The following is a 25,622-nucleotide window of genomic DNA, read 5'->3' as shown; positions in this document are numbered from 1 at the left end:
AATCATTCAGTATACAACTAATGTTACAGGGGAAGGAAAAGACCTAGAAAGAGGGAGATAGTAAGGGACAGAGGGGTGTTCAAGTTAGTGATGTTACAAACTTCACTTAAGGAAAAAAAATGTTTAGGGACATGGAGTATGGGTAATTTTGGATAAATGTGGTTGAAATAATACAGGCTTTGGAGCCATATAGACTTGGTTTGAATCTTAAGTTTATTACTTATTATCTTTTTGACTGTGGCAAGTTAACCTCTGAACTTAGTTTTGCCACTTGAAAAGCTGAGAACACCTAACTCAGAACACTATTGTTTATCTTACATGATAAAATACGTACACATGTACCAAGTACATATAAAAACTTTCTTTTTCTTCTCCTCGTAATTATTACTGTACTAAAAGATAATCACTGCAACCTACTGGATAATTCTAATGCAAGATAATCCCAATACAACCTACCGGATATATTCAGAATTGCTTGCAAACACCTATATTCTTTCCATAACGCAAGCAGGTCTCACAATAAAGTGACATCACCTACTTAGAAAGATTACAGGTATTATGACTCAGATGTGGAAATAACAGTCACAGAAAGGAGTAGTATAAAAAAGTGATTTGAACTCAAGGGCATCAGCAATGAGCACTCTCCAGGGATGCCTGGGACCCAATGGTTCTTTAGAAAAAAAGCTCAGGATTATCTGAAATAATGGAATATGAAAGCATAGCGGAGGACTGTCAGCACAGCCCTGGAATAGTAATAGTATGGAAAACAGTGGAATTATCCAGCCAGCAACTCACATACTATCCGTATGCATACTAACCCTAATATCCAGAAGGGTTTCTGGGATCAGATGATTGAATAGGTTCAAAACCTAGGCCTGACACTTTTTGGTTGTGTGCCAAATTACTTTGCCTCGATTTCTCATCTGTAAAATGTGGACAGTGATTGTTAGCACTACACAGAGCCATGATGAACATTTGATGAGCTTATCATGGAGAGGGTTTAGTTTTGAACGGTACCAGGATACATTCCACACTTAATCCACATGCCTCTTGCCTTCCAGGAGGATACCCTTTCTTGGTTCTCCTTCTGCTTCTCTGGTCATTCCTTAGTCTCTGAAGCTGGCCACAGCCAGGGCACAAGCGAAGGAGTCCTAGCAGAGAACAGCTGCTGAGAGGCTTAGAGCCAGGCAGAGATGACAGAGGTCACACAGTGCTGGAGTCTGAGCTTACCCACATTAAGATCGCAGGAAATACATTTCCAAAAATAAAGGCCATACTTGAGGAATAAGAAGATAGGAATAAGGAATTCTAGAAATAAGTGCGAACGGAAACAGACCACCCCAGTAAAGCCTACACCCAAGTTCTGTTAGGACTAGGTTGATGTGACCAGTAATTTGTTTTTTAGAGGAAGCCTCTATAACATACCATCCACAATTTCTAGCATACAATAAAAATTATTAGATGTGCAAAGCAAGAGAAAGTGTCCAATAATCAAGATAAAAGAAATGAAAGTAAAAAAGGGTTTCTAAATAACTGTAATGAATATGTCAAAGAAAAAAAGAGGAAAAGATATGCAAGATAGGTAACATGGAACATTTCAACAGTTACAATCAGTAAAAAAAAGAACTGAATGGACATTTTAGAACTACAAAATCCAGTATCTTGAAATTAACAATTTACTAGCTGGGTTTAAAAGCACACTCAACACCTTAATCCTATTTATTTAGAAGACAATTAATGAATGACAAGAAAGGCTAATAGAAAACATACAAACTGGGGGCACTCAGCTGGCTCAGTCAGTAGAGTATGTGACTCTTAATCTTGGGGTCTTGAGTTCAAGCCCCACATTGGGTGTAGAGCTTACTTAAAAAAAATAATTAAGAAAAATTTAGAAAGGAAAACCTACAAATTGATTTTTTTCCAAGTTTAAGGACAGTGACCAACAGATTTGAAGAACTAAGAAAACCTTAAGGCACGAACCAAAATTTCATAGTCAAATGGCTGAAAACCAAAGATAAAAAAGAAACCTCTCAAAAGCGGGTTTCACATGATCGGGCCATCCATTACCTCCCTGATGGCTTATGACTCTCCAACTTAATCCTTTCTTTCCTTCCTTGCTGTCCCTTGAACAAATCTGGCAAAATCTTGCCAGATTGTGGCTGTCTCCTCTGCCTGGGACATTCTTCCCCAATGTGTCACTCTGGGCACCTCACTTAAAAATCACAGCCCACTTCCCACCCACTTGTACACCCATCCCTAGGCTATCCAAGCTCTTAGAGCCCCAATCACTCAAGCATTCCTTATTTTTTCCCACAGCACTTTTCACCTTCTAATATAATTTACTTCCTACGTTTATTGCTAATTGTCTGTCTCTACCCACTAAAAAGTCATCTCTGAAATGATAAGGATCTTTGTTTTGTTCATTGTTGTACCCCACGTATCTTGAACAGGGCCCTGCACACATAGGTGCTCAACGATTATTTGTTGAACGAATGAATGCTATTATTATATTGTCATTATTCTAAGCCTTTTTAGTCACCAAGTAAGTTCATGCCATGTCCTCCATCTAATACAGTTTTCTCTATTTACCTTTGGAACTGCTTTTGAAATGTGATTAAGACTGGTACAGTAGCTCAGTAGTTAAAAAACAGACCCTGAAACCAGTTAACATGGATTTGCAACTAACAGGATTCCATACATATACATTCTGCATTCTCTCTCTCTCTCTCTGTCTATATATATATACATATATATACACACACACACACATACATATGGAATTTTTATATATATTACATTATAGATATTTATATATATGCAACTTGTAGAATGTAGGCAAACAACTAAATTGCTTTCTCCATTATTAATAATTACTAATCCATTACCAATTTATACATATAATCAAACAGTAGCAATAATAGCATCAATTGCATAGTGTTCTTATAGGTTCTAGGCATTTCACATATTAATGCATTTAATCCTCCTATCAACCTCATGAAAACCAAGGCACAGAAAGATTAACTGGTTTGTACCATGACATACAGCTTAGTAAATGATACAGCAGGATTTAGACCCATGCTGAGTTCCAATGAAAAGAAATTTTTAGATTGTACAAAATACTTCCTAAAAAATATAAATGAACTAAATGTAACAATGAAGTTTATGTTTGCTTAAAAAAAACAAGGCAAAACCTTTCTTACCACTAAAGACAGAAATGCAGATATTAGGATATGTCACTAGGTGATGCTCTTTGTTAAATTTCTCTCCTAAGAAGGTAATCTGAGGATTTATAACTTATTCAGATGGGAAAGAATTTATGCTAGGTCTAATAATTAATTTAGTTGGCTCTTTAACCACAAAAGTTACCTCAGCCAGAAAATAATTTTGTATGCAAAAAGGTAAGCCCACAAAATTATGGGAAACTTTCTGCAAAATTGTAACCTTAGAATACTGAGACTTCCTCACCATGAATACGGTATCTCTTTCTCCAGCATGAATACGGTATCTCTTTCCACTTATTTTTCTCTTCCTCCATTTATGTCTCCATTTTCCTCAACGTTTTAATAAGATTTTATATTTTTAAACAAAAAAAGCCATTAAAAATGGGAAGAGGGTTTGAATAGACATTTTTCCAAAGAAGACACACAGACGGCCAAGAGACACATGAAAAGATGCTCGACATCACTAACCATGCACCATGACTTTGATGCAAATCAAAGCCACAATGAGACATCATCTCATAGCCTGTCAGAAGGACTACCCTCAAAAAGACAAACAGCAAGGTGAGGATGTGGAGAAAAGGGAACTCTTGTGTACTGTTCATGGGAACATCAGTTGGTACAACCACTATGCAACCGTATGAAGAGTCCTCAAAAACTAAAAAAATAGAAACACCATATGATCCAGTAATTCCACTACTGGGTATTTACCCAAAACACTAATTTGAAAAGATATATGCTCCCCTATGTTTATTGCAGTACTATTGACAATAGCCAAGATGTGGAAGCAACCTAAATGTTCATCCATAGATGAATGGACAAAAAGATGTGGTGTGTGTGTGTGTGTGTGTGTGTGTGTGTGTGTGTGTGTGTGTAACATATACATGCATACATATACATATAAATTATAAAATTAATAAGACAAAGACATATTACACACTTATCAAACTGACAGAAATGTAAAGATCAAGTGTTAGTTAAAAAGGATACAGAGAACTGGAACTCTAATAAATTGCTGTGGGGAAAGGAGATAACAATTCTTCTGGAAAAATAGCTTGGCATTATACAGTAATCCTGAAGATGTACATAGCTGGATGGCCTGTGCCGCTACTAAATATACATCTAATGAAAATTTATACCAAGAAACACATGTAACAATGGTCACAGCAGTATTATTTGTACTAGGAAATTTTTAAAATAACTCAAATGTCCCTCAGCATTAGAGAGGATAAATAAATTGTAGTATGTTAAGACGATGGAATAAAACACAGTATTGCAAAATGAACAAATTAAAGCTTTTACAACAATATGGATCAATTTCACATCCATGTTCTTTATTTCATTATAAAGAGATACAAAATAACATGCATGTATAAGTCTGTTCATATAAAGTTCAAATCCAATGTCTGCCACTTATTTTCGAATGGTTCAGGAAATAAAATATGTATCTAATACCTAATGAGATATAATGAAAATGTAACAGATCAATTGTGAATCTACGGGAAGAATACACAAGGTTTCATTATACTAGTTTGCTGTTTTCTTTGGGTTTGAGATTTTTCAAAATAAAAACATAAAAAAGACTAAAAATCAGACAAAACTAATTTATATTGTTTAAAAGTAGTTTCTTCATCTGGAGACATGTATGTTTCTTATAATTATTTATTAAATTACACATATGTATTTTATATATTTTTTTCTGTATGTATATTTCACAAAAGAAGAAAGGTTAAAAAATGTGACCCAGTATGTAAAAATACTTTCAAGAAAAACTGCTTAAATACACTTATTAAACATTATTACAAAAAATAAATAACAAGTCTTTTATAAGCAAACTTTAAGTAAAGGGACTTTGTTATGTGGGTCATTTACTTGGGATCAATGTATCAAAAGGTGCTGAGGACCAATTTTTGAAGCTTGCACTACAGTTATATCATCTGATTTTTCCATGAGATAGTTCTTACACAAGTAACAATTCTGAATCTTGTTTAGTTTGATATTAGGTAGCACATTCTTCTAAATAATTCCCTTGAACTGCAATATGATAACCTAATATTCACTTTGGCAGGTACTCTGGCATATGCTACTTAAAAGTGTATTATAAGAGGGGCGCCTGGGTGGCTGAGTCAGTTGGTGAAGTGTCTGATTTCAGCTCAGGTCATGATCTCATAGTTTGTGAGTTCGAGCCCCGTGTTGGGCTCTATTCTGACAGCTCAGAGCCTGGAGTCTGCTTCAGATTCTGTGTGTCCCTCTCTCTTTGCCCTCCCCAATTTGTGCTCTGTCTCTCCCTGTCTCAAAAATAAACATTAAAAAACTTTTTTAAAAAAATGTATTCTAAGAAAACACTAAATGAAAGTTTCATAATTATCCAAGTATCATGCATAAGTTATATAGTCCATGTGTGAATTTTGCCTGTTTTCTATATAGGTTTTTGCTATTTTTCTCATTAGGATTTCACAGTATTTTTGTGTAAAACCCTCAAAAGTCAAAAGTTGCTCGGAATTTCATGTTTTCAAACTGACTTTGAATATATTAATCCCCTTGATTGTCTTTTGTGTCATCTAAATCAATATCAAAATCTAAATCATCATCACTTTCTTCTTCATTTCTTCTGCAACTTCTAGGGTTGGAACGTAGATTACTTTCAGGATTTTCTGTCTTTTCTGGTTCTTTATTAAACCTAAAATTGAAAAAAAAAAATTAAAACTTCTATTTATTTCTCAGGCTTTCATTATTTAACTATAGAGTGACAAGAACTTTATACTACATTTCCTGATTAGGAGGAGCCTAAAAAAATAAGTATAGAGTAAAAGATCTTTGAAGACTAGTATCAGTCAAGATCCAACCAATTATAATATTATTGTCAACAAAATAGCCTCAAAGAAATTAATATATGATGTCCACTAAAGAAAAGCAGTTATATAATGAATGAATTCTTCTGTGATGAGTGATGAATGTAAGCCTTATGGATAAATATTTCCATTTCCTAAAAATATAAAGTTTTATTTTTACTGTAATGATAGAAAATTTTAATGAATAATTAAGACTTTTTTCTTGTTAGGTAGAAGGAAAGAATCTAAACTGGTGTGATAGACTGCACCTTAAGACTCTTAGAGCTACTGAATGTTTCCTTGAAAGAAAATCCACTTATCAATTACTAAAAGAGTAAATCCCAGACATGAAAAAAAAAATACTCACGGAATAACAATGTCTTCTTTCTTTCCACATTTTGCACAAACTTCAAGTTCACAGGCACATGGTCTACACATTATGTGATAAGAATCTTTCACTGCTTTTTGTAAACATTTAACACTACAAGTGGAAAAAAAATCAAGTATTATTTTTTACTAATTTCCTAAGATTTATCTGCTGAAATGAGGGGGTGCAGCTAAATGTATAAGTGAAAAGCCTAAAAATCAAAACTCCTATATTTCAATCTCACTTATCTTATGTCAATTTATTGCATTATATAGCATTTCTAAATAACAGTTTGTTATTTTTTAAGTAAGCTCTATGCTCAAAGTGAGGCTTGAATTCATGTCCTCGAGATCAAAATTACATACTCCACCTACTGAGCCAGCTAGGCACCCTAGATTTATCTTCTTTCTTAAAGCTTTTAAAAATGTCATCTGCACGGGCACCTGGATGGCTCAGTCTAAGAGCCTGAGACTCTTGATCTCAGGGTTGTAAGTTTGAGGCCCACGTTGGGTGTAGAGATACTTAAATAAATTTTTAAAAATTTCATCTGCAAATAGTGACAGTTTTAGTTCTTCCTTTCCTATTTGGATGCCTTTTATTTCTTTTTCTTGTCTAATTACTCTGGCTATGACTTCTAGTACTATGTTGAATAAAAGTGGCAAGAAAAGGTATCTTCATCTTGTTCCTGATCTTAGAGGAAAAGCTTCCAGCTTTTCTCTATTGAGTCTAATGTTAGTTATGGGTTTATCATATACAACCTTTATTACATTGAGGTATGTTTCCTCTACCCAGTTTGTTGAGAGTTTTTATCATAAACAGATGTTGAATTTTGTCAAATGCTTTTTCTGCATTTACTGAGATGAACATAATATTTTCACCTTTCATTTTATTAATGTAGTATATCACTTTGATTCAGAGATGTCAAACTACCCCTGCATCCCTAGAATAAGTTCCACTTGATCATGTTGTATGATCCTTTTCATGTATCATTGAATTTGGTCTGCTAATATTTTGTTGAGAATTTTTGCATCTGTGTGCATCAGGGATACAGGCCAGCAATTTTCTTTTCTTCTGACATCCCTGTCTGGTTTTGTTATCAGAGTGATATTGGCCTCATAAAATGAGTTTGGAAGTGTTCTCTTCTTTTCTATATTTTGGAATAGTTTGAGAAGAATTGGTGTTAATTCTTTAAATGTTGGCAGAATTCACCAGTAAAACTGTCTGGTCTTGGACTTTTGTTTTGGGAGAGACTTTTGATTATTAATTCAATCTCCTTACTAGTAATCAGTCTGTTAAGATTTTCTATTTCTTTAAGATTCAGTCTTGAAAGGTTGTATGTTTCTAGAAATTTATCCATTTCTTACAGGTTTTCCAACTTGTTGGCATACATTTGTTCATGTAGTCTCTTAGGATCTTTTGTATTTCTGTGGTATCAATTGTAACTTCTGTTTTACTTCCGATTTTATTTGAGTCCTTTCTCTTTTCTACTGGGTGAGTTGAGCTCAAGATTTGTCAATTTTGTTTATCTTTTCAAAGAAACAGTTCTTAGTTTTATTGATCTTTCCTATTGTCTTTTTCCTTTCTATTTCACTTTTTTCCTGCTCTGTTCTTTGTTATCTCCTTCCTTCCACTAAGTTTGGCTCATTTGTTCTTCTTTTTCCAGTTCCTTGAGATGTAAAATTAGGTTAAGTTTTCTTATTTCTTGATGTAAACATTTATTGCTATGAACGTCCCTCTTATAACTACTGCTATATCTCATATGTTATGGTGTGTTCTCTTTCCATTTTCATTTGTCTCAAGGTGTTTGGTTTTGTTTTCTCTTTCTATTTCTTCTTTGACCCATTGGTTGTTCAGTAGTTGTTTACTTTCCACAAATTACTGAGGTTTACACTTTTGTTCTTGTAATTTATTTCTACTTTTATACTGCTGTGGTTGAAAAAGGTACTTGATATGATTTCACTCTTCTTAAATTTTTAAGATTTGTTTGGTGGCCTAACATAGGATCTATCCTGAAGAGTGTTCCACATGTACTTGAGAAGAAAAGTGTATTCTGTTGTTTTTAGGTGGAATGTTCTGTACATATCTGTATAATATTGTTAAAATGTCCACACTACCCAAAGCAATCTACAGATTCAATGCAATGCCTACCAAAGTTCCAAAAACATTTCTCACAAAAATAAAATAATCCTAAAATGTAAATGGAGCCACAAAAGACCTCAAAGTGTCAAAGCAATCCTGAGAAAGAACAAAGCTAGAGGCATCACACTTCTTGACTTCAAACTATATTACAAAGCCACAGTAATCAAAACAGTATGGTGTGGACATAAAAACAAATGCATAAATCAGTAGAACAGAGTTGACAGCCCAGAAATAAAAGCACATATATATGGTCAATTAATTTACAACAAAGGAGGGGCACCTGGGTGGCTCAGTTTGTTAAGCGTCAGACTTCAGCTCAGGTCATGACCTCATGATTCGTGGATTTGAGCCCCACATCAGGCTCTGTGCTGATGGCTCAGAGCCTGGAGACTGTTTTGGATTCAGTGTCTCCCTCTCTCTCTCTGCCCTTCCCCCATTCACACTCTCTTTTTCTCAAAAATAAATAAACATTAAAAAAAATTTTTTTTTAATTTACAACAAAGGAGCCAAGAACAAACAATACTCCACACACATACATACATACATACATACATACATACATACATACATAAGAAATGAAAATATAGGGGCGCCTGGGTGGCTCAGTTGGTTAAGCGGCCGACTTCGGCTCAGGTCATGGTATCACGGTCCGTGAGTTTGAGCCCTGCGTCGGGCTCTGTGCTGACAGCTCGGAGCCTGGAGCCTGTTTCAGATTCTGTGTCTCTCTCTCTCTGACCCTCCCCCATTCATGCTCTGTCTCTCTCTGTCTCAAAAATAAATAAATGTTAAAAAAATTAAAAAAAAAAAAAAGAAAAGAAATGAAAATATACATGCATACAAAAACTTGTACATGAATGTTGACAGCAACATTATTTGTTAATAGCCAAAAGAATGGAAACAATCTAAATGTCCATCAAGTAATGAATAGCGGCTAAATGAGATGCATAGCTCTACAGTGGAGTACTTAGTAATAAAAAAACAATTAAGTACTGATAAATGTTACCACATGCTTGAAAAAATTATGCTAGGAAGCCAGCCACAAAACACTGCATGCTATATGATTCTGTTTATATGAAATGTTCAAAATAGGCAAAGTGATAGAGCCAGAAAGCAAGAGTAGGGGTGTTTGGGGGGAAAATGCAGATTGACTACTAATGGGCATGGGGTTTCTTTCTGAGATGATGAAAATGTTCAAAATTGGTTGTGGTGATGATTGCACAACTCTATCATATACTAAAAGCAACTGAATTATACACTTCAAATGGAAGAGGATGGTGTGTGAGTTAAATCTTCATAAAGGTATTTTTAAAAGTCAAACGTAAGTGCTAGAAATAAAATCTTGGAATGAAAGACAAAAGATAGCAGAAATCCACTTTAAACAGAAACATATAGACAGTTAAAAGTAGGACAAGGTAAAAAACCATGCAACTACTAATCAACAGAAAACTGGAGGGGCACCTGGGTGGCTCAGTCAGTTAAGCCTCTGACTCTTGATTTTGGCTCACGTCATGATCTCGAGGTTTGTGAGACTGAGCTTTGCATCGGGCTCTGTGCAACAGAGCAGGGCCTGCTTGGGATTCTTGCTCCTCTCTCTCTGCCTCTCCCCTGCTTGCGTTCTCTCTCTTCCCTCTCTCTCAAAATAAATAAACATATAAAAAAAAAAAACCAGAAAGCCGTAGTCAATATATTATTATCAAAATATACTTCAAAGAAAATTGCCAGGTATAGAAATGGTTATTACATGACAATAAAGGGATCAATTTTTAAAAAACACCCAATAATCGGGGTGCCTGGGTGGCTCAGTTGGTTAAGCAACTGACGTTGGCTCAGGTCAGGATCTCACAGTTCGTGAGTTCGAGCCCAATCTGTGCTGACAGCCCGGAGCATGGAGTCTGCTTCGGATTCGGTGTCTCCCTCTCTCTCTGTCCCTCCCCTGTTTGTTCTCTGTCTCTCAAAAAAAAATAAACACTAGATACAAAATTTAATAAAAACACACACACACATCATAATCTTAAATGTTTAGGCACCTAACAACAGGGTGTTAAAATAAATGAGGCAAACTATTGATAAAAAGAGAAATAGAAAAATCCATAAGTATAATTAGGGACTTCAACACTTCTCTTTCTGTAATTGATGGAACAAGTATGCAAAAAAATCAATGAAGTTATAGAACACCTGGTTGATAGAAGCCTGTATCAACCAAATTAACATTTATAGAGCACTCCACCCAACAAGAGCAATATATTCTCTTTAAATACACGTGGAGCATGCTCCAAGACAGACCATATTCTCAGCCATAAATTAAAAAAAAAATTAAAACAAATTAAAAAAAATTTTTAACCTGAAATTTGTTCTTTTACCATAATGAAATTAATCAGTACACAGAAAAACATCTGCAAAATGCCCTTATATCCAGAAATTAAACAAAACATTCCTAAATAACATGCAGGTCAAAGAGGAAGTCACGAGGGAAATTAGAAAATATTTTGACTGAATGACAATGAAAACACAGCACTGAAATGTATAGAACAAAGCTAAAATATTCTTCAGAAATTTATATAATTAAATGTTTATATTAAACAAGAAGAACTATCTGAACTTCTACTTTAAGAAAGCAGGGAGGGGGGCACCTGGGAAAAAGTGTAAACTCAAAGCAAACAAATGGAAGGAAGCAATGTCAATACAAACCAAAATCAATGAAATTGAGGGGTGCCTGGCTGGCTCAGTCAGTAGACCATGTAACTCTTGACCTTGGGGTCCTGACTTGAGGCCCCACACTGGAAGTAGAGTTTACTTTTTTAAAAAAATCAATAAAATTGAAAACAGAAAGAGAAAATCGATAAAACCAAAAGGAGATGCTTTTAAAAAATTAATATAATTCATAAACACATGGCCAGACTGACGATGATAAAAGAAAGGAGACAAATTACCAGTATCAGGAATGAAAGAAGGGACAGCACTAGGTAAATCTAACAGATATTAAAAGAACAATAAGAGAATTTGGCGAACAACTCGATGCACATAAATCTAACAACCTCTACTGATACAGACACATTTCTGAAAAGGCACACTATCAAAACAAGAAATAGCACTAATTAAAAAAAAAACTAATTACACAAGTCCTTTCAGAAAACAAAATAGGAAGGAAAAGTTCTCAACACATGTGATGAGGCCCTAATATTGTGATAACACAAAGACAAAATTACAGACTGGTATTTCTAATGAACACAGATGTAAAAATCTATAACAAAATGTTAGCAAATGAAATTTATCACATTTCAGAAAGGGTATACATCATGACCAAGTAGGCTTTATCCAAGGGCACGCAAGGTTGATTCACTATTAAAATCAATGAAGGGGCGCCTGGGTGGCTCAGTCGGTTAAGTATCGACTTCAGCCCAGGTCATGACCTTGTGGTTAGTGAGTTCAAGCCCCACATCTGGCACTATGCTGACAGATGGAGCCTGGTGCCTGCTTCTGATTCTGTCTCCCTCTCTCTGCCCCTGCTCCTGCCCCGCTCACACTCTCTCTCAAAAATAAAAATAAACAGTAAAAAAATATATTAAAATCAATTAATATAATTCACTGAATTGATGTTCTAAGGAAGAAAACCCATTTATTGATCTCAATAGACACAGAAAAAGCATTAAAGTAACATCAATGCATGATAAAAACTCTCAGCAAACTATAAAGGAAACTTCTTCAAACTGATAAAAAGCATCTACAAAGAAATTACAGCTAACATCATATTTAATGATGAAAGAATGAATATCTTCCTTATAAGATCAGGAACAGGGAAAGAATACAGGCCCTCATCATTCCTTTTCAAAAACATACTGGGGGTCCTAAGCAGTGCAATAAAGGCAAAAAAGAAATACAGTAGCATACAGATTGGAAAGCAAGAAATAAAACTGTCTTTATTTTTTTAAATCATTGTCTATATAGAAAATCCCAATGAATTAACTAAATAAGTATTAGAAATAAAAAGGGAGGGAGCGCCTGGCTGGCTCAGTCGGTACAGAATGCGACTCTTGATCTCTAGGTTTTGAGTTTGAGTCCCACACTGGGTGTAAAGATTACTTAAAAATAAAATCTTTCTAAAAAGTAAATAAATAAAACATGAGTTTATTAAAGTCATAGTATATATGGTCAGTAAACAAAAATAAACTCTGTGTTCTAGCAATGACCAATGTCTTTCTGTAGAAATTGACAGACTGATTCTAAGAGTTATAAGAAAACGGCAAAAAAAAACTATAACTGACAAAATAATTTTGAAAAAGAAAACCAGGTGGGAAGACTCATGATTGGATTTCAAGACTTACTGAAACACTGCAGTAATCAAGTCAGTGTAGTATTGGTGAAAGGATAGACACATGGATCAATGGGACAAAACAGAATCTAGAAATAGATCCATACTGGGGCGCCTGGGTGGCTTAGTCGGTTAAGCGGCCGACTTCGGCTCAGGTCATGATCTCGCGGTCTGTGAGTTCGGGCCCCGCGTCGGGCTCTGTGCTGACAGCTCGGAGCCTGGAGCCTGTTTCGGATTCTGTGTCTCCCTCTCTCTCTGACCCTCCCCCGTTCATGCTCTGTCTCTCTCTGTCTCAAAAATAAATAAAACGTTAAAAAAAAAAATTAAAAAAAAAAAAAAAGAAATAGATCCATACATATACAATCAAAAGATTTTCAGCACAGTACAAAGGGAATTCAATGGAGAAAAAACAGTCCTTTCAACAAATGATGCTATAACAACTGGATATTCATAAAATTAATAGGAAATGGTTCATAAGCCCAAATATAAAACCAAGAATCATGCAACTTCTAAAAGAAAACACAGGAGAAAATATTTGTGAGCCTATTTGTTAACTACAACAAAATCATGATCAAAAATTCCTGATAAGGGGCACCTGGGTGGCTCAGTCAGTTGAGTGTCCCACTCTTGATTTTTGGTTAGGTCATGATCCAAGAGTCGTGAGATGGAGCCTGCATCGGGCTCCACACTGAGTGTGGAACCTGCTTGGGATCCTCTCTCTCCCTTTCTCTCTGCCTCTCCCCTGCTTGAGCTTGCTCTTACTCTCTCTCTCAAAATAAATAACTGACTGTAATGGCACTGGGTTCAGAAATCAGGCCCTCTCTATTTTACCTATTCTTTTTTTTTTTTTTTTAATGTTTATTTATTTTTGAGAGAGAAAGAGAAAGAGACAGAGCATGAGCAGGGGAGGGGCAGAGAGAGAGGGAGACACAGAATCCAAAGCAGGCTCCAGGCTCAGAGACCGACACGGGACTTGAACTCGAACCACAAGACCACAACCTGAGCTGAAGCTGGATGCTTAACCAACTGAGCCACCCAGGCACCTCTTACCTATTCTTTTAATACCTGTATTCTTCTAGGGCACAGGATGGCTGTACATGTCATTAGGATGGCTGCCGATCTTAAGACTCCTGTATAAGGTTTCTTCCTAAATAACCAAGCATGATCCCTCAGTGAGCATAAAATCCAAGATACATCTGACCATGTGCTTTCCAAAAGGGACTGAAAGACTAAGAGAAAAATTACCAGGTGTACTCACAACTGCAAAGAAAAGACCCCCCCCCCCCCCCCCCCCCCCCCGCCATTCCCCAAACCAGCCAGGGCGTGCCCACTTGTAGTCTGACATAAAGGCGGGAACCAATCAAGTTCTGCTGAGTGGTTTGAAATAAGGACAGGAACCAATCAAGTTCTGCTGAGCATTCAAATTTAAATGTCAACCAACAACAGCTCTGTAACCTCTAAAAAAATCCCTAACTTGTTTGTGCCTGTCTATAAAAGAAGCTGTAAGATCCTTGCTCGGGGCCTCTTAGCATCACCGGCAATGAGTGCACGGAGGACCGGGTTCGAACCTGCAATAAACGACCCTTGCAGCTTGGCTTTGACTCTGGACTCTGGTGGTTTGTTTTCGGGGGGTCTCTCGAATCGGGGCATATCAGGACCAGTCAAAACTATGACCTAGTTGGGGCACTCACACAACAGCAGACCACTCCCTTGGGACTGGGTCATGGACAAAGCTCATGAGAAAGTTGCCCAGATTAGGTAGAAGTTCCATACTTTCGTTTTTTTCATGTCTCAGATTTGTCCTTACCCATGGGCTGTTCGGTGTTCTTTGTCCTACTCTCAAGGGCTTCTAGCTTAGATATATGACACTCATTATGATATAAAATAACTGCCTCTTCTTAACAAAAGCCAGGACCTTCACCTCATCCATTTATATTAGATCTAGAGTGTTAGAAAAGGGATTATTATTGGTCGCCAAATACCTCGACTCCCCCAAAACGGAAAGAGGCAGCCCCAATCTCTGTGGCGATGCAGTCCATTCACCAGCACCTATTGCAGTCTAGAATGCAATAAAGAAGCAAAGGAAGGTCGACATCCCTTCTCAAGAAGTACAAAGGTGTCAGAGCGGTCAAGAAGAGGGACGCTGGCTGCCACTCTGAATCCCAGAACAATATTCTGGGCAATAATCCCAGGCAATATTCCTGATGAGAATATTCTGTCATTCAGAAGCAAAGGGGGATTTTGGTAATGGACTCCTACTCAGTTAATGTACTCTCCTCATTTTTGTAGGAATTAAATATGGAATCAACTTTCCTCAGTCCCAGAGGAATCTCCTTTGAGCTGTCTCCTAACACATTAGAGTCAATTTGGACAACAGGATTTCTAATCTACCTGGGAAAAGGCCTAAAAAGGAAGCAAAAACTGCTGATTGCCAGACTAAATGCAACCTCAGTATTGGGGAGACTTCTCCTGTCTTCCAAGGAAACCCATGTTGATTGAAAGGAAGGATAGGCAGGGGTTCCTTCTTTGGAAGGCATGCTAGGTCAAAGAGGTCAGCAGGTCAGAGATGCCCACCTACACCAGGGACAATAATTTGATGGTTCCAGAGAAATGTCCCCAGGGCCCAGACTATCCAAAGCAATGCTCTTGGGGATCAGCAGGGATGCCTCTAGCCCAGGAGGCTGTCACTATCTTTCCCATCCTCGATCCCATCCAACACTCCCTTGGGATACATCTTGAGAAACTGGAACCAATTTGACCCTGACACCTTGGATGCTTCCTTCCCAAGTCTGCTTACTTTTGAACATAGTTGGCCTCAATATAAACTAGAGGATGGGGAAATCTGACCGGAAAAATAGACCAAAACCCCATATGGTCAGCTCTTCATGGCCCTGTATCTGGTCTGTCCTGATTCCTTTAGAGGGCATGAGAACACCCATCTTCTCACCCTCTACTCTTCAATCCACCATTGGCTCACCTGCCTCAGGCCCTTCTACTTCTGTTAATCTGCCACATCACCTGTGTTCTGTCCTGTTCCCTATGAGCTCCCACTTCTTTCCTGTAAACAGGTTGCTGCCAAGATCCTGTACATGCCTCCCTCTGTTTTTCCTGAGTTACTCGCCTCCTCTTTGTTTGCTTCCTCTTCCATGTGTCAGATCTGGAATATACCTTGAGAGGACCAGATAAATGTTGCCTGACTCTTGTTGTATGTGAGGTTTTTTTTTTCCCTCGTTCATCTCCTGGATAATGGCAGCGATAACTGGAGCCAACCGTCTGGTTAGTCTACCTCCAGACAGGGGCTTTAAAGGAATATTCCCAAGCAGCTGCTGACATTCCTTTTGTTTCAGGGAGGTTCCCTGTCTTCTCCAGCCCTTCAGGGACTGCCTATTTTCACGTTTTGTTGTGAGAAAGAAAAACCGCATCTGTTCACCTGTCTGAGCTGATGAGCTTCAGGACCAGGAGTCCTCTTTCCGTGCCATCTGGGCTTTTAGACACCTCCAGCCTTGCTGGTGGCACCCCATCTCTTCTGCCTCCACCTCCCCCTCTACCTGTTTCTGCACCACCAGCTTATACAAGGGGCTCCTACACCATTTTCACTGTCCCTGGTGCCACTGGCTCCCACTTCTCCTGCCCTCGCTATCAAGGAGTGAAAGGCACTCCAACCTGCTGGGCCACCTCCGCATGAAGTTCAAACGGGAGCGCCTTCCCAGTCAACATGAAGAGGTCCAGGGACCCCTCCCTGGGCTGAAACCACCCACTTTACACAGGCTCCCTAGGTAAAAAGTGGCCGTGGGGAACAAATAGACTGACTTTTCAGGGGGCCCAAGTGCAACATGTTCGGTATTTAGACTAAATTTGTTACTTTAATTAAGACAGGCATATCTTTAAAGTTATCAGCTTTAAATATAATACTTTAATTCTATCAAGGTTTACCGAAGGTCAAATAAGCTCCTGTTATCACTGTTGCAATCTGTCAGCAAAAAGAGGACTTAAAATCTGGCTGTCTCGAAATTTTTGAGGGGTGCCTGGGGTGGCTCTGTCAGTTAAGCGTCCAACTCTTGATTTGGGCTCAGGTCATGATCTCACGGTTCGTGAGTTCGAGCCCCATGTCAGACTCCACACTCCTATCACAGAGCCTGCTTGGGATTCTCTCTCTGCTACTCTCTCTGCCCCGAGCGCCTGCTCGCTCTCTCTCCCTCTCTCTCAAAATAAATAAACTTTAAAATAATAAAAACAGGTAGGTTAAATACATAAAAAAGGTTTATTGCTTTCAAAATATTTGGTAACCTAAAACTTTGAAGGTTTGCTAAGTGAGATGATAAATAGGATTGAATCGACTGGATATCTAAATCTTTTCCAAAAGATATGGACTGCTAAAGCTTTGTTTTCCAAACACAGGTTTATCTGCTTTGCCTTCTTGTTGCAGAGAAACTGAAGACACTTGGGCCTGTCGGGAAACATGCTTTATGCTGTATTGAAAGACTGTACTATGGAAAAATATCTGTTTTTAGAAATTATGAAATGTATTTATAAATTTGCCTATCTAAAGAATACTGGTGTAACAGTTCACAATCAGTTACTCTTTCATTTCATTGGAAACTAAGGTTTCTAACAGTTAAAATTCTGTTAAATATAATTAAGAATAATGGAATAAGGAAAGTAATTCTGTAGGAGATACATGGGAAAGATAGAAGGAATGGAAATACATTTTGTTGAGGGAAAACGAAAGTAATTTTGTCCTAAAAGGAGGCTGGTTATTTGGAGAGAAATGGCTTATGATAAAATTTGAATGAAAAGGAAAGTTGTAGAAGGTTTGTGAAGAGAAATCTTTGGAAAAGAACTTCATTGCGTGATCAGGACTAAGGCTGAAGTGAATGGATTTTAAAAGTACACTGGTATAAGACTGAAATTCTGCTTCTCTCTCTGTTATAAAGACAAAAAATTTTCAGATTGTTGGTCTGCTCTTGATAAGAAATTGTAAACAGTTTCTTTTTCTTTATCTGTCCAGAAAAACAAAGCTATGTTTTGTCTTTTTCAGGTCTTTGATTACTTAAGAGAATTGAAACTTCTAAATATTAAGGAAGCTAAGTTTTGCTAACAATTGTGTAACCTTCTGTAGAATCTACTATTGCCACCTTTGGTAAATATATCATTAAATATTAAGTTTTATAATGGCCTGTAATCCTATTTAGGCACGTGCTTTAAAACTTTGTGAGGTTACAGCAATTGCACTATTAGGTATTTATCCAAGGGATACAGGTGTGCTGTTTCGAAGGGGCACAGGCACCCCCACGTTTATAGCAACACCATCAACAATAGCCAAAGTATGGAAAGAGCCCAAATGTCCATCAGTGGATGAATGGATAAAGAAGATGTGGTATATCTATACAATGGAGTATTGCTCAGCAATCAAACAGAATGAAATCTTGCCATTTGCAACTACGTGGATGAAACTAGAGGGTATTTATGCTAAGCGAAATTAGTCAATCAGAGAAAGACAAATACCATAATGACTTCACTAATATGAGGACTTTAAGAGAAAATAGATGAACATAAGGGAAGGGAAGCAAAAATAATATAAAAACAGGGAGGGGTACAAAACTAAGAGACTCTTAAATATGGAGAACAAACAGAGGGTTACTGGTGGGGTTGTGGGAGGGAGGATAAGCTAAATGGGTAAGAGGCATTAAGGAATCTACCCCTGAAATTACTGTTGCACTATATGCTAACTAAGCTGGATGTAAATTTAAAAAATAAATTAATTAAAAATTAAAAATAAATAAATAAAAGTTCTGACATTAACAAACTTCCTGAGATTTAAATGGTAAATGAAGTCTTTTTGACTAATTAGACTTATTTATTTGGTATGTTGCTTGGAAAGCACTGTCAAGCTTATAATGATAAACCTTCTTAGGTTATGTTATATGGGTAAATGCTAAAACTATTCTAGAAAATATATAAAATTCCTTACGTTTTAATATGTTTAGCATAAGGTCATTGCTTGATATTCTGATTTTTGAAGTATTATGTGTCACAGAAGTAACTGGATTTCCTAGTCAGCTACATTACAATGAACTCTCACATCAAATCTTCATTTTTTTTATGAGTGAATTTTATTTTTTCATTTATTTTGAGAGAGAGAGAGAGGGCACCAGCAAGGGGAGGGGCAGAGAGACAGAGAGAGGAAGAGAGAGAATCGCAAGCAGGCTCCATGCTGTCAGCTCAGAGCCCAATCCGGGGCTCGATCCCACAAACTCTGAGATCATGACCTACACTGAAATCAAGAGTAGGATGCCCAAATGACTGAGCCACCCAGGCGCCCCTCATATCAGATCTTTAACCACATCCATTTCTGAGCTTTTTTGGTTATTTATAGTTATTGTTCTAATGCTCTTGCAAAATGTGTTTCATCTTCAAAGAGACTTATGAAAAGGAATATGACAAATACGGGTATTTGATATCTTTAGGATAAAACTAAACTGTGTAAGAATTTCCAGAACTAATAGGAAAGCTGCATTCAAACAGAACAAAAATCACATGGGGCTGAATGAACTAAGGAAGATGATTATAGTTTTTATGACTTTTGTTTGAAACATTGCTTGTTCTCTAATGTTTGCTCTCCTAGATTTAAGGAAACTTTCTCTTAAAATATCCATGGTTTACAGAAATATGATAAAGTATTCCCTTGTGAACAAATTGAAGCATTCAACTTTTCTCTTTACCTGAACCCTCTGAAATTCAGAAACTCAGTTGAGTTCTCTTTCTTCCATAGCCTATAGTTATTTGCGTAAGTTCAATGAGAATCTGTTCTTGTAACGGGACACCACTGAAAACATGGGTTATTTTACCACCAAAGCTTTAACCAGAACGTCATATTTGAGAGAGACATGCATAGACTCAGATATGATGAGACAGCTTTAAGGAATTAAGGCCGACTTTATGGAGCCAATGCAACCTTGGAAATGTTGGTTTGATACCCTGCTTACAGAGTTCCCGCAGCCTTACCAGGTGAATAAAGAGGGTCAATTCCTGGCAGTTGTAGGAACTTCAGGATATTTGGGGGACCTCAAGGAATACACCCAAATCTACAGGTATTGTAGCAGTCTGATGACAAACACTTGGCTTGGCTCTGGCCTCAAGAGGCTCCTACAAGTTTCAATAATGCATCCTTAGAGGCATCTGGGTAGCTCAGTCAGTTAAGCATCCGACTGTTGGTTTCAGCTCATGTCACGATCTCATGGTTCGTGGGATGGATCCATGCATTGGGCTCTGTGCTTTCAGGACAGAATTCTTGGAATTCTCTTTCTCTGTCTCTGCACCTCTCCTGCTCATGCTCCCCGCCCCCAAATAAACTTTAAAAAATGCATCCTGATGATAGCCATAGATTCTAGTTGTTTTTGTTTATTTGGTTGTTTGTTTTTTTAAAATAGGCTTCACATCCAGTGTGGAGCCCAATGTAGGCCTTGAACTTACGACCCTGAGATCAAGACTGGGACACTTAATGGACTAAGTCCCCAGGTGCCCCACAGATTCTAGTTTTGATTAATTTCTTTAAATGTTTGTTGTTTGCCTAAGCTAGACAACTTGAGGTAAACTTCGAAGAGACTGCCATAATAGCTCATATACAGATAATCTTCCTGCTTGTTACTCTGAGGGGATAATAAAAGGGACCCCATGTTGTTCATACAACAAACATATGATTACACAGCTGGACAATGGGATGGACTCCCCAATAACTGTGTAAGTCAGTTGTCACCTTGATCAGTTCCTTGGGGTTAGGATAACAAAATTGCTCTTTAAAAGTCAGAGCACACCCCACTCCATGGGGTTAATTAACTATGAACTTGTACAAATAATGGATGGCCCCACCTTGCTTTTAGCTGGATTGGAGAATGCACTGGGGAAAGCCCTTATCTCCTGGGACACATCCTCTCCCACTTGCCAATGAATCCTCATAATTAGAATATTGTTAAGACTAGACATCAGGCAAAGAAGGCTTCTTAATGGTTTTATCCCTTAGCCATACTTGTGCTGGAAGCCACCATTATTGACGTAAAAGTGAGAAATAGAGGCTTTAGCCAAGCATATAGCAGCCACCTTTAACCCGACTCAACATACAAGTCACCCATAAAATCAAAAAGTGGCCCTCCAAAACTTAATGTCCCTTGACATCCTGACTGCAAGATAAAGGGGAAGTTATTATGCTAATATTGAGATTAAATGTTGTGTGTGTGTGTGTGTGTGTGTGTATATATATATATATCCCAGATGACTCTGCTAATGTATCCCAAGTTTTAGCAGATATACACATACAAATTAAGGTAATGTCTCACTCCTAGCCCTATCAATGTTTGGTTAAATTCTTGGTTGGGAATGGGACTACAGACTATCTTAAAGGGTCTTCTTATCACACTTTTTTTTAAGGTTTTATTCTTAAGTAATCTCTATACCAATTGTGGGGCTTGAATTCACAACCCAGAGTTAAAGTCACATGCTCTACCTACTAAGCCAGCCAGGCACCCCACACTTCTTATTTTTATTGTAATATTAATCCTAGTGTGTTGTCTCTTTTGCTTTATTCTCTCCTATTGTCGAGGTACAGGTAAAACTTCCTAACTCCTTCACCCAGCTGACAGATGATCCTTACTACACAAAACAGTCCTTCCTCAATATCCGCTCTGGACTCTACAGCAATGGGCTTCCATAATAGTTACTTGTAGGGACAGAGAGCAACCAGTTCAGTCCATTAGTAGGGACATCTCTACGGCCTCTGTCAGCTTGAAGAAGTTACAGCACATGGGCCCTTCAGCCTTCAACAACCTTAAAGATTTTAGGACTGAGAATTGGTCACAGAGGAAATGATGAGGGATAGAAGCAGAAAAATGTTCACTGTTAGCCCCAAAGGCTGACTTCTAGCCTGCATAGTTTTGATAAGGATCAAATAAGTGCTGGTTGCTACATTCTTAAAGGGTCTTATAACTGCCTGTGTATCTTATATCTCACCAATAGTTATATTGAACTGAATGATAAATACCAGAGAAATCTTGCAAACGTACTTTTACGAGTACAAATTCAAAGAAGATATTTATGATCTAATACTCCCTGCACATTCCACCCCCCTTGAGTACTAAGCGTGTAACCACCAGCTTCATACAACAAAAGTGCAATTCTTTGTGCCCACGGGTCCTGACCCCTGACCCCGTGCTACTTAAAAAAACCTGTTAAGTTGCAGCATACAATGTCTCATGAATTCTTTCTTGGCCATTGTGTTCAGTGACCCCGGACCAGATGGGAGTGACTACCCAGTTTTGGGGGTGATGGAACTGTCCTATATCTTAATTGTGGTACTAGTCTCACAACTGTATTCATTTCTCAAAATTATCAAACTGTTGTTAAAAACATAAAAGCAGGCCCAAATTGGACCAGCTTATGCTAAGCCCCAAGTCACCAAACCAAGGCTTAATTCACTTTCAGCTCTGCCAGAAAGGGAATCCCACACCCATCAGGCATCTCCCAATCAGCACCAGTTAGGTCATCTGCCCGACAGCCCCCAGCCAGCCTCCAGGAGAGGTGCCTGCAGTAACCAACTGGCTTTTTTGTTTAGTAGAATCTCCTTGTTCCCACTCCCTTCTGCCTATAAATGCCTATCAATTTGTGTATCTCCTTGGAGACGCTTCCTATCTGCTAAACTGTATGCTGCCCAATTCATGAATCAATGACCAAAGCCAGTAAGATCATTAAAATTCACTCAGTTGAATTTTGTTCTTTAAAACTGTACTGCATACACATCATACCTTCAGGGACTTGACTGAGAAAAATAATTCAGAATTAAAAAAAAAAAAACTAAAAAAAACCCCCTCTTTGATATACAATCTAAGTGAAAATAATTATTACAATTTTCTTGTTAAATTATTTGGTATGTTTGTATTTTGGTTTTCTAAAAAGCTTTACTTAATTATTCTGCAATAAAAAAATAGATTTTAAAAATGTGGACCATTAGAACACACATGGATAAAGTTCTAACAATCCAAATGGATTAGGAAACAGTTTCAGGTTTTCTTTTGGCTTCAATTTTATTTTTAAGGTTTGAAATAATTTAAAGAAAGTCCTTCTTGGTTAGGTTCATCAGAAGCTTCAAGGAAATTAGAATGTTTTCATTTCTATGGATGTGTTGTTTCATACGGAGGAGTCCTGGGGTGAGCCAATCCTTAAGTATTCAAATTGCTAATTCAGGGATAAAACTGTATTTACAGAACTGTTAAATGTTAAAATTTACATGTAAAATAGGCTTGACAATAGGATATCCTGTTTTGGAAGCTGGAGTCAAAAGATCCCAGAATCTACATTCTCTAACCCACTGAGTCCCCAAAACAGTGACTCTTAACACTGACTCGAACACCTGCATAGCTTATTAAAATGCAGATGTCTGGGTTACAGCCATTATTTACATACTCAGAATCTTGGGGATGGGTCCCAAGAATCTGTTAAGCTCTTCAAGAAATTCTTATGCACATTACCACTTGAGAACTCTTGACCAGATAAAAGTAATATGGCCTAGATGTGGGGCTTTGCCAGGGTTCCAACTGATGGTTGAGACCTTAATGGCCAATTCAAAGAAAAGAAGGAATTCTATTGCTGAAAGCAATTATGCTCTTTTCAAATTTAAATTTATTCTGAAAAACAGTCAGGTTTTATTAGGCTAATAACTCTGTGACTATAAATATACCCATCTTTTAAGGAGACACAAGTTTAAAATGTTTCCTTTCTATAAATGTGAAATGTTTGTGCAAATGTAATATAAATTTATACACTTACACCTACAACCTTCCAGTTTCCCTTGCACGTAAGTACCTTTGTGTGCCTTCTCTTTCAAATCTCTTAATCCAGGCTTTAGGAGTAGAATAAAAGATGGTCTGAAAGTAATTGAGTTTCTGCATTTTTTTTTCACCTCAAGACTGCATTTGTGTAGCCAAAGAATGTTGATTTTAAGAATGAATGGTTTTGATATTATTTTAATGATAAGAGACACACATTCCAAGCTGCTATAAAATTTGTGAAGTATTTTGAAACATCTTTTAAAATGGCTGAAAATTATTTAATCACTCCTGAGTGTATTTTCTTATAAAATACACAGTAAAGAAAAACTTTAAATTTAACCTAAATACAAATTTTACCTATTTTCCCTTGAAAATGGCTCTATTTTAAATATTTTGTGAGCCCAACACTAAAAGAACTTCAGAGATGTTAAAATAAGGGTTTTGCCTTCTTTTCACTTCTCCGTGGAATATAATTCCCAGAAACATTCAAACAATCTTGACCATGCATATATCACAATTAAGCATTTCAGTGGAAACCACGGTCAAAACCAGGTCACTCTATAAACCATGTTTATTGACAAAGGAGACAGTAGTATACTTAAAAAAAAAAAAAAAAAAGTTGCCATACTTACTTTTTTACAATGAAAGACACAAAAGGAAAGAATAAATAATTAAAAGCTAAAATATATAGTACATATTTAAGGGTGAAAATCAGGACAAAGAGAGGGGCACCAAATTGTACTAGTAATCACTCTATTTGTCAACTCCTAAAACTCAGTTAAAAAAACAAAAATAAAAACTCAGTCTTTTTTAATGACATTGTTGTGATATTCACATGATTTTTTATATTGTATAATAAAACATACCGACATTCAGAAGATCGGTATAACTGAGTGGAATAATATTTTCCAAATTCATGATGTTACAAAATCACACGTAGGGATGGGGGCACCTGGCTGGCTCAGTGGGTAGAACATGTGACTCTTGATAGGATTTCTACAATTATCTTGAAAAAGCTATTAAAATGTACTTTTAATCCTTTTAAGACGTACTCTTTCCTTTTTCTTCTACTAGCCAGAAGAAATTTGTAAAAGTGTATAACAATGCCACTTGTCTCACTAATATTTTTGTTTCAAAAGTTATTTTTCATAAAAATTATTAATCCTTAATGGGCACATGTTGTCTATATTCATATTATTTATTAAATAATTTTTTAAAAAATTCGAGTTCTCATAGCTAACACAATAAATCTTAATAAATACAACCCATATAAACCAAGCTTTCTCAGGTCCTGAGTAATTTTTAAGAGTTACAGAGGGGTCCTGAAACAAAAGGTTTCAGAACCACTGATCTAGACAAGAAATACCAAGGGAAAAAGAATTGAGCTTATATTTCTAGTACTTGCTAGAAGTAAAAGGCTTATTTTACCTTGCCACAACTTCTCTAGGATCGCTTTCATTTCCTGGTTATATTATTACACATTAACCTTTATCATAATTCAGCTCCACTTGTAATACCCTGACATGTGATGCCTAGGTGCTTTCATAAACAATGAGCTATGGTACTCCACCCTTAGTGTACCAATCATAGAAACTTAACATTGACAGAATTCCATAAAGCCACACTTCCTGCCGTGACTCTAAGTAATCTGCTACGTAGAAAGTTTCTGAAACTATATTAAGGAATTACATCATATGATATAATTAGAAAATGCTTTTAAGGAAACAGTATCTCCAAACTCTAAGAATTTCGAGTAGAAAAAGTTACAATTCACTTCCTTGTGTCCCTAAATGATGTGTTTGGAAATAAGTGCGGGGGCGCCTGAGTGGCTAAGTTGGTTAAGCACCCAACTTCGGCTAAGGTCATGATGTCAACAGTTAATGAGTTCGAACCCTGGCATCAGGCTCTCTGCTGTCAGTGCAGGGCCTCCTTCAGATCCTT

The 25,622-nt window shown here is 37.1% G+C and overlaps 1 protein-coding gene across 2 annotated transcripts in view; it reads right to left on the bottom strand.

Annotated features, from left to right (window-relative positions):
* CD4H9orf85 (chromosome D4 C9orf85 homolog) overlaps nucleotides 1–25,622 on the bottom strand; it is a 106,411-nt gene that overhangs the window by 35,561 nt on the left and 45,228 nt on the right. Inside the window, exons 3-4 of one of the 2 annotated variants that reach the window (XM_042913581.1) lie at nucleotides 6,417–6,530; nucleotides 5,497–5,898 (exon numbers count right to left, since the gene is read on the bottom strand). The exons of the other annotated variant lie outside the window; for it this stretch is intronic. Of the exons in view, the coding sequence (XP_042769515.1) occupies nucleotides 5,751–5,898; nucleotides 6,417–6,530 (262 nt within the window). The 3' untranslated portion in view covers nucleotides 5,497–5,750. Of the gene's footprint in view, nucleotides 1–5,496; nucleotides 5,899–6,416; nucleotides 6,531–25,622 lie in introns of those variants that run through there. 2 annotated transcript variants of the gene reach the window in all.

Source organism: Panthera leo, chromosome D4 (genome assembly GCF_018350215.1).
Source record: "Panthera leo isolate Ple1 chromosome D4, P.leo_Ple1_pat1.1, whole genome shotgun sequence".
Classification (NCBI taxonomy): domain Eukaryota; kingdom Metazoa; phylum Chordata; class Mammalia; order Carnivora; family Felidae; genus Panthera; species Panthera leo.
This window is presented reverse-complemented; position numbering and strand designations above follow the sequence as displayed.